This window comes from Aphis gossypii, chromosome 1 (genome assembly GCF_020184175.1).
Source record: "Aphis gossypii isolate Hap1 chromosome 1, ASM2018417v2, whole genome shotgun sequence".
In the NCBI taxonomy this organism is placed as follows: Eukaryota; Metazoa; Arthropoda; class Insecta; order Hemiptera; family Aphididae; genus Aphis; species Aphis gossypii.
In genome coordinates this window covers 55,252,882-55,268,968 of record NC_065530.1, presented here as the reverse complement: position 1 = coordinate 55,268,968, position 16,087 = coordinate 55,252,882, and the positions used below count along the sequence as shown (strand labels likewise).

The following is a 16,087-nucleotide window of genomic DNA, read 5'->3' as shown; positions in this document are numbered from 1 at the left end:
AAATAAATCATATACAGAAAATGGTAATTTAAACAACTGTAATGTACGTCTCAAGTGTTTTCAAGGTACGTTTTCCTTACAGCGTCCGAGTGCTGTCACCATAGATGCCGCGTCACATTCAAAATACATAGGTTTATAGTACAGCGTTCAACGCCTCGTCCGGATGCTGCAGGGAAAACGTACCTTTACATTCTACGACTAGGTTAAGTTAGGCCAACGCTCAACTTCTTTTATAAATAATAGTTAAAAAAAAATAGGAAATTAATTCGTAATTTTGACATGTTTCGTAAAAATTTGAACTTTAAACGCTTATAAAAAAAAACCATATACCAAATAACCAGTACTTATTTGTATATTTAACCATTAGGTTACGTTAGGTTTAACCATTTAACCACTATCTCACTTTATGAATATCAGAATATACATATGACATAACATATTATCAATATATGTTTATACAAATTTATCTACTACCTTTTAATTGTTATACGCTATATTCGTATCACAAATTAAGATATACTATACAAATAAAGATATCGTAATTCGTGATTCGTATTAACAATTTAACGAGTGACATCTATATATAAATTCTATGGTACTTATTTTGTACTCCAAGCCAATCACATTACAATATAATAATATACCATTACAAAATATTGTACGTCGATTACTGGCTACGGAGTAGGGGACGAATTCTGACACCGCAGTAGGTTAAGAGTGTTAGGACGTGTTGAATGTAACGATACAACAGTTAGACGACAGTTTTACATGAACAATTTGTATATTTTTAGTAACCCGACAACGTGTAATGGGTTTGGTTCAAAATTAAAATAATATTATTTCATATTTTAATATATCATATATATGTGCAGTGCTTGTTATCTTATCGATTCCTTCCATAACTACCTATAGTGGATTATATTATAATTTATCCGGAGGACTATTATACGCAGGTGAAAGTTTTATATCTAATTGTAACATCTATTAATATTATACATTTTAATGGTAAATAGTATTGTAAATTTGTAAACTTAATAACTCTACCTATACCTCTACAATAAGGCTGATAGTTTAGTTCAGAATTATATTAATTTTGTAATATACAATATACTTCTATTTAGGCATATTTTCTATACTGAAAACACATTAGGTATGTAATATATTATGTTTATGTTGAAAAAAAAAATAATTTAAAGGAATTCCACGACATCAATATGCCTATATATATAGCTGTATCATCCAATCGTTTGGATCAGTGACGGAGTGGAGAGGCGTAGGTGCTCTGAACATAAATTAGTATGCGATTATTCGTTTGAAATTGATATGATTTTTTTTGCAGAACTTATTAAACGTTTTCTCACACTGGAAAAAATGATTACATTATAGGACTACAACAAAAGTTTGTTAAATTAATAATAATAAGTTAAAATGTCTCTGGTAAAGCTACCTATTTATTGATTTAATGAATGAGTATAATATGTTTCTTTTTTCATGTATAACAGAAAATGTAATTCAATAGCATGTGAATTTAAATAACTAATTTTTATTTTTTGCATTTGCTGACTTTTTTACGTTGTATATTATTTTTTAACATTTTTAAAGTATTTTCCTACATTTTTACTCATTTACAACATCTACTAGTTTAGAACACTGTCGAGTTTATCAGAAACCTATTATTAAATCACATCATTCGTGATTCGCCAAATAAAAATTACCTATACCGACTATACCTTGTTATTGAACTCTCACTAATTTACTATTAAGTACTTCACTTCTGAGTTTTAAAATCAAGTATTGAAATATATTCTAATGGTACATTATTAATAGTACTCATTTTGAGTAGTTTGTAAGCTTTTATAATGAATATATATTTTGTACAATAAAAAAAAAAAATTTTTATTTATTTCAAGCCATTATTTAAATATTTTTTTTGTTACATTTATACTTTTATGTCATATTTGCATTTTTTAGGTCATTCTTTAATTGTTTTGAGTTTGACCCTAAAGTCATCACTTTCGAACTCTAGTAATAAATATAATAATATAATGTTTTTTTTTAAAAATGTGGTTTTATAATGACTTATGACTATTTTTATAAAAACGTTAATATTTATAAAACAATATAATGATTGTTATTTCATAAAAGAAAATAACTTACTCGTATTATAGACGTATGTACTCAATGAATAGCAACATCGAAATACTCTACAGCAGGGGCTCCCGACCTTTTTATCATCGAGTACCACCAGATATTTTTATAATCGATACGCGTACCACCTTAATTCTAAAACTGTATTAGGAAGTACAGTAATTTTTTTCAACATATAGTTTTATTATTTGATATTGATGTTTATGAAAGCAAAAAAATTCTAGTTAAATCTTTAATAATATTTAAATTGAAATTTATAAAATTACAAACCACATGTCATTGATATTTATAAAATTAGCTAATATCAAATTAAGTAAATAATATTGATTGTAAATAGTAATAAAACAAAAAAAAATACTATCAAAAAATGTCTTCGCGTACGGCGCACCATCTACATTCCATGGTGAGCCTTCCGCGTACCGCGGGTTGGGAACCCTTGCTCTACAATCTACTTAGGATCAATTATACGAGTGATATTATTTTTAATTGTATTTTTCATATGGTTAATATAGATTGTCAGTTTTTAGTCAATAATTCAAATCGAATATCGATTTAATGAGAATCGTGAATCACTAAAATGTACTACTTTTAAATAGTTCTATGTAATAAAAATATATGCATAAACTATATAATACTATGTTGTATAATACATAATCTATATGTAATATAGTATTAGTGTATAATCCTAAAAAAATAATTGCTGACTCGTGTCGGTAAAGAGTGAAGAGAAGCCGTGTGGGTAACATATTTAAATTTAATACTACAATATACATTGTACATTAAACATAATACTATATAATAGCTGAGGATCTTTTATTTATACTTTCTATTGTATAATTGAGCTGTATTATATACGGTACTGTTCTATATATGATTATAATGATAAAAAAAAAAAAAAATTCAAAACTATTGAAACAATACCGTAGATTATAATATCTAGTTGGATTTTTAAAACGAGATGACAAGATTCTTTTAAATTTTTAGATAAATCACGTACCTACTTAAAGTAAAAAAAATTAAATACCGCAGGTATATTATAATATACGAAAGACTGACCGCAGTACAGTTTATCTTAACATTGAGGTTGCGCTATATGTTTCACCTTTTTTGACGAATTCTAGAACAGAAAGTAGTTTATCGTGTTTAAAACTTACTACGTACACTAGGTAATACAATTATTGCAATCTCCAAACCAGAACACCACGCATTGCTATCATACTATAAATGCCGATTGTATATACGAGTACACGGGGACTGTGTAATGCGGTGACTTTATAGTGACAATGTAATGCGTGTATTGTACAATACATGTATAATTGTGTTCTACATATAATAAGATTGTGATTTGTGGTAACCTACGGGTGTTATAGACTATTATATTATTCAAATATGAATTATAAATAATATAAAGTGGTAGTATCTCCGCGGTCTCCGAATTTCGATACAGATTTAATAATGATATCGCCGTCCCAAAATTGTACAGTTTGTTGACGCATTAGTTTACGCATTAATATACTTGGTTATTCGTATATACAGTAAATATGTATAGGTACCTACTTTCAGTTATCTGGTAAATATTTGAATAACAAAAACATGACGAACGTTTATTTTATCCGTTTTACAAAATTTGCGTTATTATTTAAATTAATATTTATTGATGTTCTACTGTCAACTTGACAACTTATACAATATACATTTCACTAAAAAATTTAAATATCATAAGAACCAAAGAACAAATACCATATTAGTATATTACAATGTTCTTACTTTAATACTTTTAAGTTTGATTATAGATAAAATATTTTGGTATTAAAGCTATAATCACAAAATTAGAACTTACATAACAAATAATATAATTTATATAGGTAGGTATTCTGTTATTTTGATATTTTAATTTTCAAGCAAACTATAACTGAAACTCAGTTGTATCTAATAGGTTTTTTTTTATGTTTTTAAGTTTGTAATTTATATGGACAAAATATTGTATAATTGGTATTCAATTTTAATATTTGTTGCCTATGCCCATGAACTGAGTTAAATATTATAATCTAAAAATTAAGCATAACTCACTTTAAAATTAACATATCAAAAACAACCTCTTGCTAAACAATGTTACCTTCATTTTAAGTTAGATATTATTAAAAGTTTGGACTAAAACTTTACGAAAACGAAATTAAATTTACTAAATGTGAGGGTACATACTGAACGTAAACTTGTGGTGATACATTTTTAAAGCGGGAACATCAAACGCGGGCGTGGTTCTTAAAATATTTTATTTTCCAATTAAAAATATAGAATATCAAATATATACATAGGTTTTACGGATTAATACATTTATTATTTCTTAAAAAGTGGTGCAGTCTACAGTGAAGTATGAGTATTATTACTAATGAGTGCTGCGGAGTATAATTGTTTTGAAATTAAAAAAGTTATCACCACTTAAAAAAAAAAAAAACAGTAACTAATTAGGTATATACTATATTGCCATATTGGCATATTGCTATATAATATTAATGTAATACCAACTATAAAGTCTTCGTGATTTTTATTATTGGTGTCTCTGATTGTCGCGACCCGATAAAATAATGTTATGAGTTGTCTTAGGTCCTTAGGAAATACAAATATTAAAGTGAATAACGTTCCAACAATCCTACCAATAAATATTACAGACTTACAGTATATTAAAATAATTTCCAACTAAAATATTTTCAGATATGAATAATATAATACATTTATAATCATAAAACACTAGACATTTATCAATTATCATCTAAGTAATAATAATATATATTTATAGAGCGTATACATCACGTTCCAACAAAATATGTTATTTCTTCGAAATATTAATGAACATTATATAATCATATAGGTCATCCAAGATAATTTCAGTTCTAAAAATATTTCAATAACTTTTTCCATGAAAGTACGATTCCAAACAATAACCAATAGGAGAATTCCCGCGATTGTTTACAACGTATTAAGCCAGTATATTTAGCCATGAAAAATACTGGAAATATGGTCCATATAGTTAAACGTTTCAAAATTAACGTTTCAAAAACAACCTCTCGCGAAGTCGCGAAACAATTTTAGATACCTACCTTGAAGTTTGATATTATTAAAACTAACCAAACTAAACGCAAAGTGCACACACTGAATGTAAACTTGTGATGTTACACATTTTTAAGACAAGGGCGTCAAATATACGCGTAACTTTTTAATTATTTTTTACTTTTAGGTAATTAATGGTATTAAAAATATCAAATATCAAATATTAACTTTAATATAATGCGTGTGGATTGTGGGTTTTCTTCATCTTTTTTCCATTATTAGTTTTATAATTATATATAATATAGACATTTTACAAATAGTTAAATAGTTTATTAATTATGTTAATATATTATTAACAATCATTAAAATATACTTAATATTAATTGTCATGGTAAAATCGTATGAAGATATTAGATAATAATTTCAAGACACCTATTTTTGTAGTTTTGTCACAGTGGTGCTAATCCTTACAGTGTAGCCGTATAGATATGAGTGTATGACTTATTCAAGCCACAGCATATTTTACTGTAATCTGTTACGGAGTATGTGTGTGTACCTCACATCCTCATCTATTCAACATCTAATGTGCTTTAAGTTCAATTAAAAAAAAAAAAAAAAAATGATTGATGAATCACGAATAGTTAGCGGAATGACCTTATTTGCTTTTGAACTTTCGATACCTTATTAATAATTGTCGATCAGTAAATACTTAACTACCTACTTAAGTCTTCCCCACTTGTAGTTAATAATAAATTACTGTAATTTTATTTAGATATTTAAACAAATTTGATTTACCGTGCATTGAACCCGTATAATATTACTCCGTAACACTTCCTTCGAACTGTATAAGCTAGTACCAATTTATCTGTACAAAAATGTTTCCCAAAAATAAAACACGAGGCAGTTTTTGTAAAATTATCAAAGAACTAAATAAATTACATAGGTAATATACATAGGTAGGTAATATAATATGTATAATATGTATTATGTATAGATGCAATTCAAATATATTATTTACAGTATGCTTATTGTCTATTATCTATTTTAGATAGATAAAAATAAATAAAAATCATAAAAAAAAATAATATAAAATATAAATAATAAAAAATAAAAATAAATTTATAATAATGTCGCCGCCACTGCCGTAGAAACCACGGATCGCCGCGCCGCCGACCTGCTAATACCAAACCAATCAATTTAAACTCGGCAACTACGGGTAATTCAGCTAGTATATATTATATGTATAATAATAAAAAAAAAAATTTAATTAAATTAAAAAGTGGATAAGTGGATACCGCTCTGCTGTACATTAGGTGCCGTGTGGATCACCATTATGTATTATAAAAAGTGTTAAATTTGAATTCAATGATAGGTATCATCGTATACGACAAACGATTCAGAACGGAGATGATTTGTCAGCCTATAGAATATAATTTCCAATGGTTGGTACAAAAGGTGGCTAATGTTTTAATGGCTTGAATACACCAAAATGTATGTTCTTTTATAATTATTGTAACCTACACTTATGGAAAATCTTGTATTAAATTTTCAACTTTTAACTACTACAACAATTTTTATGAATTATACCTACAAAATAATTTGCAAATATTCATGATTTTGACGAATTTTTGTCAATATTTAAACTTCAAATGCTAATAAAAAAAAATTGTGCCTATGTATTCTTATAATTTTTTTATCACCATAAGAATAACTTATGAGGAACTTTGTATTAATTTTTCTTGTATTTTGACTCTACCAACATTTATTTTATCAACACTTCAAAAAAAAATTCTTAGAAAAATTGAAAATTTTAATTATCTATAAATAGCTCAAAAAAAGTCAAAATATTTTGAAAATCAAATCTTATAAGAAAATGTCAATCCAAATAACTGGTGAAATTTTCAAGTATCTACGACTTATACTTTTTGAATAATAACAAATATTTAAAATCATTTGAGGATAAATCGTTGTCGTTAAGCTATTTAGTAAAAATTTAAAATTCTAACGCACTTAAAATTTTTCTTATAATGATGCGTCGAGTTTTCTTTATAGCTACTTGAAGGAAAACTTATGGAAAACTTAGTGTTGTATTTTCAATCAAAAAAATTGTGACTAACGATTTTTGATTTTTTTTAACTACAATAAGAAAAACTTATAAGAAAACTTGTATTAAATTTTCAAGTTTTTTGGACATCCAAAATTTTTTTATCAACACTTCAATATATTAATAGCGAAATTATAAACATTTGAAATTTTCAAGTATTTACTGCAGAGATTAGTTTTTGAGTTACAACCATATAAAAAAATCGATTTGGTCAAAAACTGGTATTCCGTAAAAACTCCCGTTTTTCTGTCACTTTTTTTTTGTTTTTCTCGATTTTTTTGTAAACTGTTGGAAAATGTTTACTTTTGACGTCTATAATGCACCAAGGATATTCATTTTGCCATCGGAAACCACTACCTACCAAAGTTTGAAATTGAAGCATTATTTTGACTAGTTATGCTGTACACAGACACAAAAAAACACACATCATTGTAAAATCAATACATTCATCACTTCGTTCAGAATCTAAAATATAATTAAAAATAAATATGTATAATTAAAAAAAAAAAAAATTTTAAAAAAATGTATAATTTTTAAAAATATATAACATTGTTCATTGGTACATCAATATCATATTATATTATAATTTAGAAATATCTAAATGATATATTATTCAGCAATCAGCCTCGCTGCTATCAAATTGTTTATTTCAATTGTTACACTTATTTACTATTTACATTTTTGCATTTTTTGTTTAGGATAGAATTCTTTTAAAATTATCTACGAGTAACTAGTTAATATGTTATTTGTACAAAAAAAATTGATTGTTGACAACTTTTTTCTATCGTAGTGGTGTTTTAGTTTTTATTATTTTTGTTTAATGAAAAACTATATATTTAATTTCATAATTAAAATGTTAAATCAGAAGCAGGATACTTTTATAAAAATACTTATAGATTTAAACTGTAAAGGCACTATTACACATCGAATACTGAATAAATAGTGTTATTAATAAACATTTGGTTTAAATAAGCAGAGGGAATGGCAAATAGGGTAACTAGCAATAGTTATAAAAACCTTTTTTCCAAGTATACAAATAAATTAATAAAGTCCAATAATCAAAAAGTATAAAAAAAAGTCAACGGCAACCGCTAGTTAAATATTTATATCACCACGTAAATCTAACTTTGATCGATCTAAAAGCAATGGGGCTATATTGAATATTAGTAACATTAGTAGTAAGATAAAATTGTTTTTATAAAAAGTGTAAAAAATATCTAACTCAATTAACAAACTAACTAACTCGGACGACATTCACAAAGTTACACTCATTAACTACTCGAAAATAATTAGAATGTTATGTTGTGCCTATGTAGCACGATTTAAGATAGTAAGATCTTAGATTACTAAGATCGTGCTACCTATATACTAGATTTGTAGTAATTGTTTTTTTGTTACAATATTGTTCTTTGATTTAATCCAGGGTACCATTTGGCGAGTGAAATCAAGACGGCCGGCCGAAGGGCACATTTTTTTCTTCGTTTACCATAACATTTACAAGTACGTAGTGGGTCACCCAGCACCCTGGCACCACTATGTTTGAATTATTTATTATTTTTTTCAATCATGAATTATACTAGGTATAATTTTGTAGTTTATACTACCATTTTCAGAATTTGTACTTAAAAATTTTACCGGAAAAAAAATGTTTCAGCTGGTATGACGGAATACATCACTGCAGGTCCACAATAACTATAAATACTGTATTTTGTAAACATTTTTATCTTTCATTAATTTAAATATTTACAATGAGTTTGGAATTCGACCTAAGTCCTAATTATTTGTTGAAAAAAATACCAATTTTTTTCCTCTAATATATACAAATAATAATATTTAATCTATTCTGTGATAATACTTACAATTTAAATTATAGTATATTTTAAATATATTATATAAAATTATAACTAAAATACATAATCTATTATTGAAGACATGAAGCTAATTTATGTTTATTATTTATATTAATAATAAATATTATTGGTATTTATTATTCTATTAGTATAATATATTAAATGCATGATAAAAGCTATATCTGATACCTAGGTATCCAACTTTTAAATTATTTTAATTTAAAAAAATAATAATAAAATAAATATAGTCTATACCTGCAGTCGAATACTCGAGTCTCGAATAAAATATGCGCTATAGACATATAACTAGGTACATAAAAAAAGTATACTAAAGTACTATGATGAAGAGAAAGTGGTCACTGGTCCGTCCAAAAAAAAAAAAAAAAAATTAGCCTGTTTAAATTTTGGCACCAGACACCACACCCCTATTAAAAAACTCAAATGGTGCTTCTGATCTAAGGTATATTGTTCCACAGAACGAAATATGTAATAATAATTATTAATTTATTATTTATGTGACTGTACTATGGCCACTAAAGTCGTGATGTCCGTATAATGCACCACGAAGAAATTGTATTTATTCTTTAATAGTGCTGTCTCACGAGTATTTTTTTAGCCATACATGTGCTGTCCACATGGTTTTTATTATCACGATTTGCGAATTATCACGATAAATATAAAAATGTCAATTAAGTGATCGATTGTACCTGCAATCACTACTTGTAGTATTATTGTCAATGGCTACGGCAAAAAGCAGTGCACATAAGCATGACCAGATGTTGGCGCTTCGGCAATCGGCAGACGGCAAAACGTGGTAACCGCAATTATTGATAAACGTTTATCCACAATCGCGATTCGCAACTTTACTAATAAATTGCTATATTCTATTTATATAACTACTTGTTTTAATAAATAAATGTAACAAAATAAAAGATGAGCTAATCAGTCTGAACTTCTAATCTTTTTCATTATTTAAAATCATTTAATTGTTTAATAGTAATTTATTCGTTTTGTCATCGAGTACCTACCTATCGACTATTTAGAATTTAGATAGCTACAAATATCGCAATTGGCATATAATTGCGAGATCCGTAGTAGTTTGTTCTTTGGTAGTATGGATTATGTAAGAATATGAAACAGTGGCAATGACCACTAAAACAAATTTCTGTTGAATTTAATAGTAAATTGTGCTCATAAGTCATAATGATTCTCAAGTGTTTAAACCTCTAATTAAAGTTAATTTTCTATTATGAATTTTGAATTAAATCGTGAATCTGTAGTTCCCATCTTACTAAAAATATCAGTTATATGAATTGACTCAATAATAAAAAGTAGGTAAGCACTTAAAGATTTGACAGTTAGTGAAAATAATTATGAAATGTCTATATTGATGTTGGAGCAGAACTTAACATGTATTTAAAATTTTTACATGTTTTTATTATATTATATTTATATATTACCTATAGTTACTTTTTATTAAATGTATGGTATTCTCTATACTTATAAGAATTCATGTCTAAATGGAAAATACCATATTGGAATTTGGCAATGACCTATTAAACTCAATTGATATAATTAATAATTAGGTACTAAATAAAAAATATTTACCAATAGTTACTATAGTAAATAAATAGTTTTATTAACTTAGTTCGGTGTTTTCAGGTACCTATTTGTAACGATTAAACTATACTAGTGATCGTGATGGCTTTTGGTATCGTTGATTATATTGTGTTTGCAATAATGTTACTAATGTCAGCTTCAATAGGTATATACTACAGATTTACTGGTGGCAAACAGAAAACAACACAAGTAATTTTTAGTTAATTTATAATATTATTTGAAATTTTTATTTTTAAAATTCAATTTTTAAAGGAATATATGTTGGGCAATAAAAATCAAGGCATTATACCTGTAGCATTTTCGTTGATGGCCAGTTTTATGTCTGCTATAACATTATTTGGCGTGAGTGCGGAGAACTATTACCATGGTACACAATTTGTTGCTATTAATTTATCTTATGTATTGGGTACTCCAATAATTGCATACGTATTTTTACCTGTATTCTTCAAACTTGGAAATTTGTCTGTTTATGAAGTAAGATGTAATATTTGTATTGAAAATAGAATAGTCTTTCTCACTTTTATTTACTTACAATTTATTTTTCACATATTTACTAGATATTAGAAAATGCAATACTTAGTGTTAATAATAATTGTATTCAATTGGATACTTATAATAATATATATTTTTTAATTATAGTACTTAGAAAGAAGATTTGGTCTATTGACAAGGACTTTTACATCTATGGCGTTTAGCATGCAAATGATCCTTTATATGTCAATAGTTTTGTATGCGCCGTCATTGGCTTTAGGAGCTATAACTGGATTATCCTTAACCTCTTCTATTATACTAGTGGGTTTAGTATGTGTATTCTATTCAACAATTGGAGGAATTAAAGCAGTCATTATTACAGACGTATTTCAAGTAATTATTTAGTAAAAAGAATTATAGTCGAGTATATTTTGTTAACTGTATTATTTGATATTTTAGTGAAATTATTGAATAATATACATTTGTTTTTATACTAGTTTCATAAATTTAAGTTTTTGATTCATTCATATTTATTAATTATAAAATAATTTAAATTACCACCTTGAGTGTATTTAAGTATTTTATATTTTGGTTAATACCTACAACATTATATGGTAATTAGAAAAAGAGTCCCCTTACTAGGAAAAATAACTCCACTATAAAAATTAATTAAATAACTAATTGGTGTGTTTAAAATATAGCAGTATACAAATAATAATAACTTTTAATAACTGTATCTGTGTTTAATTTTATAAATACTTTGTTTTTTCATTTAATATACTGGGTAATTATTAATTTATCAAAAATCAATAAATATTTCAAAATATATCAACATTTTTTTTAAAATATTTTTTTATTTTAATTTTTATTTTTTTTACTTTTTTGAATGACAACATACATTTTTTATTTCATATTTTATAGTAGAATATTTTAATGCATTCAAATTGAAATTCGAATTAGCAGTTCATGAGTAATAAGTATTTATAATTTAGGTAAGTGGAATGGAGAAGTACGGAGATATCCCCACTTTTCACAAAATGTTGGTTTATTACTCTGCTTATCTAAAGTTTAAATACTCATAAACGTTAAAATTTTAATTTTTATGCATCAAAATACTCCAAAAAATATTCTGTTTTAGAATAAAAAATAAAAAATTTATGTTGTCATTCAAAGAAAAATAAAATATTATAAAGCAATAAAATATTAAAAAAGTTTCAATTTAACTAGAAATTTCAAAATGTTAATAGATTTTGAAATATTCTGTTATTCAATAAAAGAACTACTTGGTATACAAAAATAAGTATGTGTATAAATCATAATATAGAATATAGGTAATTTATAAATTGTCAAATTTTCTAGGAGTTTCGTTTTCATTTATACATTACCATATTTATTATTGTTATGACACCTTTATTGAAAATAAGTTTTATAATTTATATTGTGTACCTACATAGTACTTTCATAGGAATATCACTCTTAATTTTTTATTATTAATAATAATACCATTATACTTAATATTTTACCTTTTTAAATTTTTTTTTTATTATTATTATAAAAGTACAAAAATTCTACAATTTTTATTTTGGAGATTTTTTTCTTCTATTTACAACATATTTATTCAGTTATTCTATTAGATTTAATATTCAATTAAAGCCAGATTCACACTAGTTTGTGGAATTGTGTCATTTATGTATAATGTGTTTGAAAATGTTAGTTAATTTATATATGTATAAAATAATATGAGTTAGCGAGAACTCGGCTTGATTACCTAGTTTATTTCAATAATCAAACTTTATTTATTTCAATTAAAATTTTAGTCATTACTTATGTTTGCTTCAATATTTGCTGTAATTGGAGTTGCTATGTATGAAACTGGTGGAATATCACAAATTTGGAAGATTGCTGATAAATATGGACGAATTGAATTTAATAAGTACATTCAATTTTAAATTTAGATAGAAAATAGAACATTAAAGTATATTAAAACATTAATAAAAATGATATTTCATATTAACAACAAAGATGACCTTGTTACAACCATTCAATAATTTATTTTTTAAATTGTAAAAATATTTTAGTTTTAATATAGATCCCACAGAAAGACATAGTTGGTTTAGTCTGGTGATTGGTGGTATGTTTACCTATGTTTCATTGTATGCAATTAATCAAACACAAGTACAGAGGTATTTAACTATGAAAGACTACAATACAGCTGTGAAATCTTTATGGTGTAGCCTACCCCTTTTGTCATTGCTATCTATTTCAACAAGTTTTTCTGGGTTGGCAATGTTTTCAAAATACCACGATTGTGATCCTATCAAGTATTCATTTCTATTATATTACAAGTTTAGAATAAAGTTGTAACAAAAAAATTTCCAAAGGTCAGGTCGTATATCACGCGGTGACCAGTTAATGCCTTTGTATGTATCAGATACTATGGGCTCAGTTCCAGGATTAACTGGTTTATTTGTTGCTGGTATATTCTCAGCTGCACTAAGTTCTGTTTCACCAGTGCTTAATTCTTTAGCTGCAGTTACAATGGAAGATTATCTTAAGGTATATTTTAATTACTAATGTTATTAATTGTTATGCATATTAAAATAATAACTACTGTTTATATATAGCCTTTTATGAAACAAGAGATTTCAGATAAAAAACGAGTATTTTATATGAAAATGTTAGTCCTTACCTATGGTGCAATTTGTTTGCTATTAGCTTTTTTGAGTCAATATTTGGGCTCAATACTTCAAACATCATTGATTATATTTGGAGTGATTGGCGGACCAGTATTGGCAGTATTTACTTTGGGAATACTATTACCTCATGTTAACCAAAAAGTATTGTATTTCTAATACTTAATTTAATACATTTTCAGTTAACTTTATTTTATTATTGTAGGGTTCATTGACTGGGCTTGTAACTGGCTTGGTATTTTCATTTTTAATTGGGTTTGGTAGACCTAAAGACAAAAATTTGCCAACATACATAAATGGATGTTCAGGGCTAAATGAAACTCTTCAACTATCTTCCTTGTTACATAATGAGTAATTACAGCTTAACTATATTATATTTTTAAGCTTGTTGATTTTTTATTATTGCAGCTTACTAATTATTTAGACAATCATTAATATTTTCTAAATATTTCAAGTCGTTTCTAAACAACATTTATGATTTTTAAAAGTTAGAGTTAGAATGAGTAGTTAATAGTTATTGTAAAATCACTACAATTTTGATTATTCATTCACCGATTAACCACCACTATTTATGTACTGCAATAATATCATATTGCTTTATAAGTGAGCTAGTTTATCTGAAACTTTCTAGCAATATTCACTAGATAAGTGATATATACATTTTATGGGTGAGATAAAACATTATATTGCGATTCCATACGTTTTTTTGTATTGAAGTTAATTAGACATAATTATTGAAAAAATAATAAATCATATGTTTGTTTCTCGTTAAACCGTTTTTTCGATTATCCATAAAGGCTTTGGTCCCAAGATTGGCAATTAATTGAGATTCTACTGTAATTAGTAAAAAAATATTTAAAGTCTAGATGAGCAAATAGTGGATTACATCATGTTGTTTAGTAATGATAAAAAATATTTTTAATAACATTGAAATAATGAATGTTCATACAGCAGTGTATAATAAATTATTTTCATCAATATAAATTCAATATTTAATAGTACTTTTAATTTAAACTAATAAAATATAATGTAAAGCAACTTAATTTTTATCAAACTTATTACTTCATAATTAAAAAATTAAAAATGATAAAACATTGCTGTTTTATCCAACAGTAGTCAAAGTTTTGGAGATTATGATTGAAATAAATTGTTATAAAACTGAAGTATTACTAATATTTTAATTTACTGAATTTTATTTTTTTAAGGTTACCAAATGATAATAATTATTATTGGTATCGCATTAGTTATTTATACTGTATAGTTCTTGGGTTTTTGGTAACATTCTTAGTTGCACTTGTGGTTAGTTCAATTTTCAAAGAAGCACATTGTGATAATCCAGATTTATTTACACCATTTGTTGCCCAACGATTAAGAAAGCATGGATTATTATTGAAAAAAAAAAATTTTGTCAAAATGGTTTGTTTTTTATAGTACCTATATATAATTTTTTGTTTTGTTTTTTTTTATTTTACCAATTATTCATTATTGGTATTATTTTACAGGATATAAGAAGTCCAGATGAGTTAAATCAAATATTAAGTTGAAATGAATTGGTTACTTTTTTTTTTCACAATACATTGTTGAAGATCTTTTTATATTCATATTATCTGGTATATGTGTTTTATATAATAAATAATAATGATAAACCTTTTTTGATGTTTATTATTAAATTGTTATTTTTAAAGACATCTATAATAAATCAAAAATCATAGCTATATTAATGAAGCAGGTAAATTATATTGGTAATTTTCCATAGACTAACAAAAGTTAGTGATAATATATAGGGTATATATTATATATTCTATCTTACATAAAAGTAACCTCGAGCAACTGTAATGGTATGACTAACAAAATACTACTGGAAGCATCATTTTATTATTCCAGCAACCGCTGGTAAGATTAATACAGTAAGACAATTTTTAGACTGTGGTCAATCATCAGAAACAATTGCTATTTACAAAAACTGATTTAATCGAAGAGTGTAGTCTGACCATACTACTTGAGATACTCTTTACTCTTGTAAAGACAAATTATAGTTGGTCATCTACTATGCAACAAATGATCATTATCCTAACATTGAAATGTACAAAATTATAATTATGAAATAACAAAAAGTCAATCGCAATATAGGTACCAATGATGGTTTAAAAAAA

The 16,087-nt window shown here is 25.6% G+C and overlaps 1 protein-coding gene across 7 annotated transcripts; it reads left to right on the top strand.

The window, feature by feature from the left end:
• Positions 1–708: 708 nt before the first annotated feature.
• Positions 709–15,585, top strand: LOC114125249 (putative sodium-dependent multivitamin transporter). 7 transcript variants are annotated; one of them, XM_027988823.2, is made up of 11 exons: positions 709–953; positions 10,813–10,959; positions 11,023–11,244; positions 11,410–11,634; positions 13,059–13,174; positions 13,320–13,562; positions 13,623–13,797; positions 13,866–14,078; positions 14,140–14,285; positions 15,140–15,350; positions 15,437–15,585. In XM_027988823.2, the coding sequence occupies exons 2-11, from the start codon at positions 10,852–10,854 to the stop codon at positions 15,476–15,478; spliced, it is 1,701 nt and encodes a 566-aa protein (XP_027844624.2). In that variant the 5' UTR covers positions 709–953; positions 10,813–10,851; the 3' UTR covers positions 15,479–15,585. The 7 variants fall into 7 exon arrangements, with proteins under 7 accessions (XP_027844624.2, XP_027844623.2, XP_027844620.2 ...); XM_027988822.2 differs by lacking the exon at positions 709–953 and adding an exon at positions 9,379–9,961; XM_027988819.2 differs by lacking the exon at positions 709–953 and adding an exon at positions 9,380–9,964.
• The last annotated feature ends 502 nt before the right edge of the window (positions 15,586–16,087 follow it).

What these genes read in the sequence shown, in the direction of transcription:
- LOC114125249 (XM_027988823.2), top strand. Translation starts at nt 10,852, where the DNA reads ATGGCTTTTGGTATCGTTGATTATATTGTGTTTGCAATAATGTTACTA. An exon ending in GAAATTTGTCTGTTTATGAA is followed by an intron (nt 11,245 to 11,409) that starts GTAAGATGTAAT and finishes TTTTAATTATAG; the next exon opens with TACTTAGAAAGAAGATTTGG. An exon ending in TCTTCCTTGTTACATAATGA is followed by an intron (nt 14,286 to 15,139) that starts GTAATTACAGCT and finishes TATTTTTTTAAG; the next exon opens with GTTACCAAATGATAATAATT.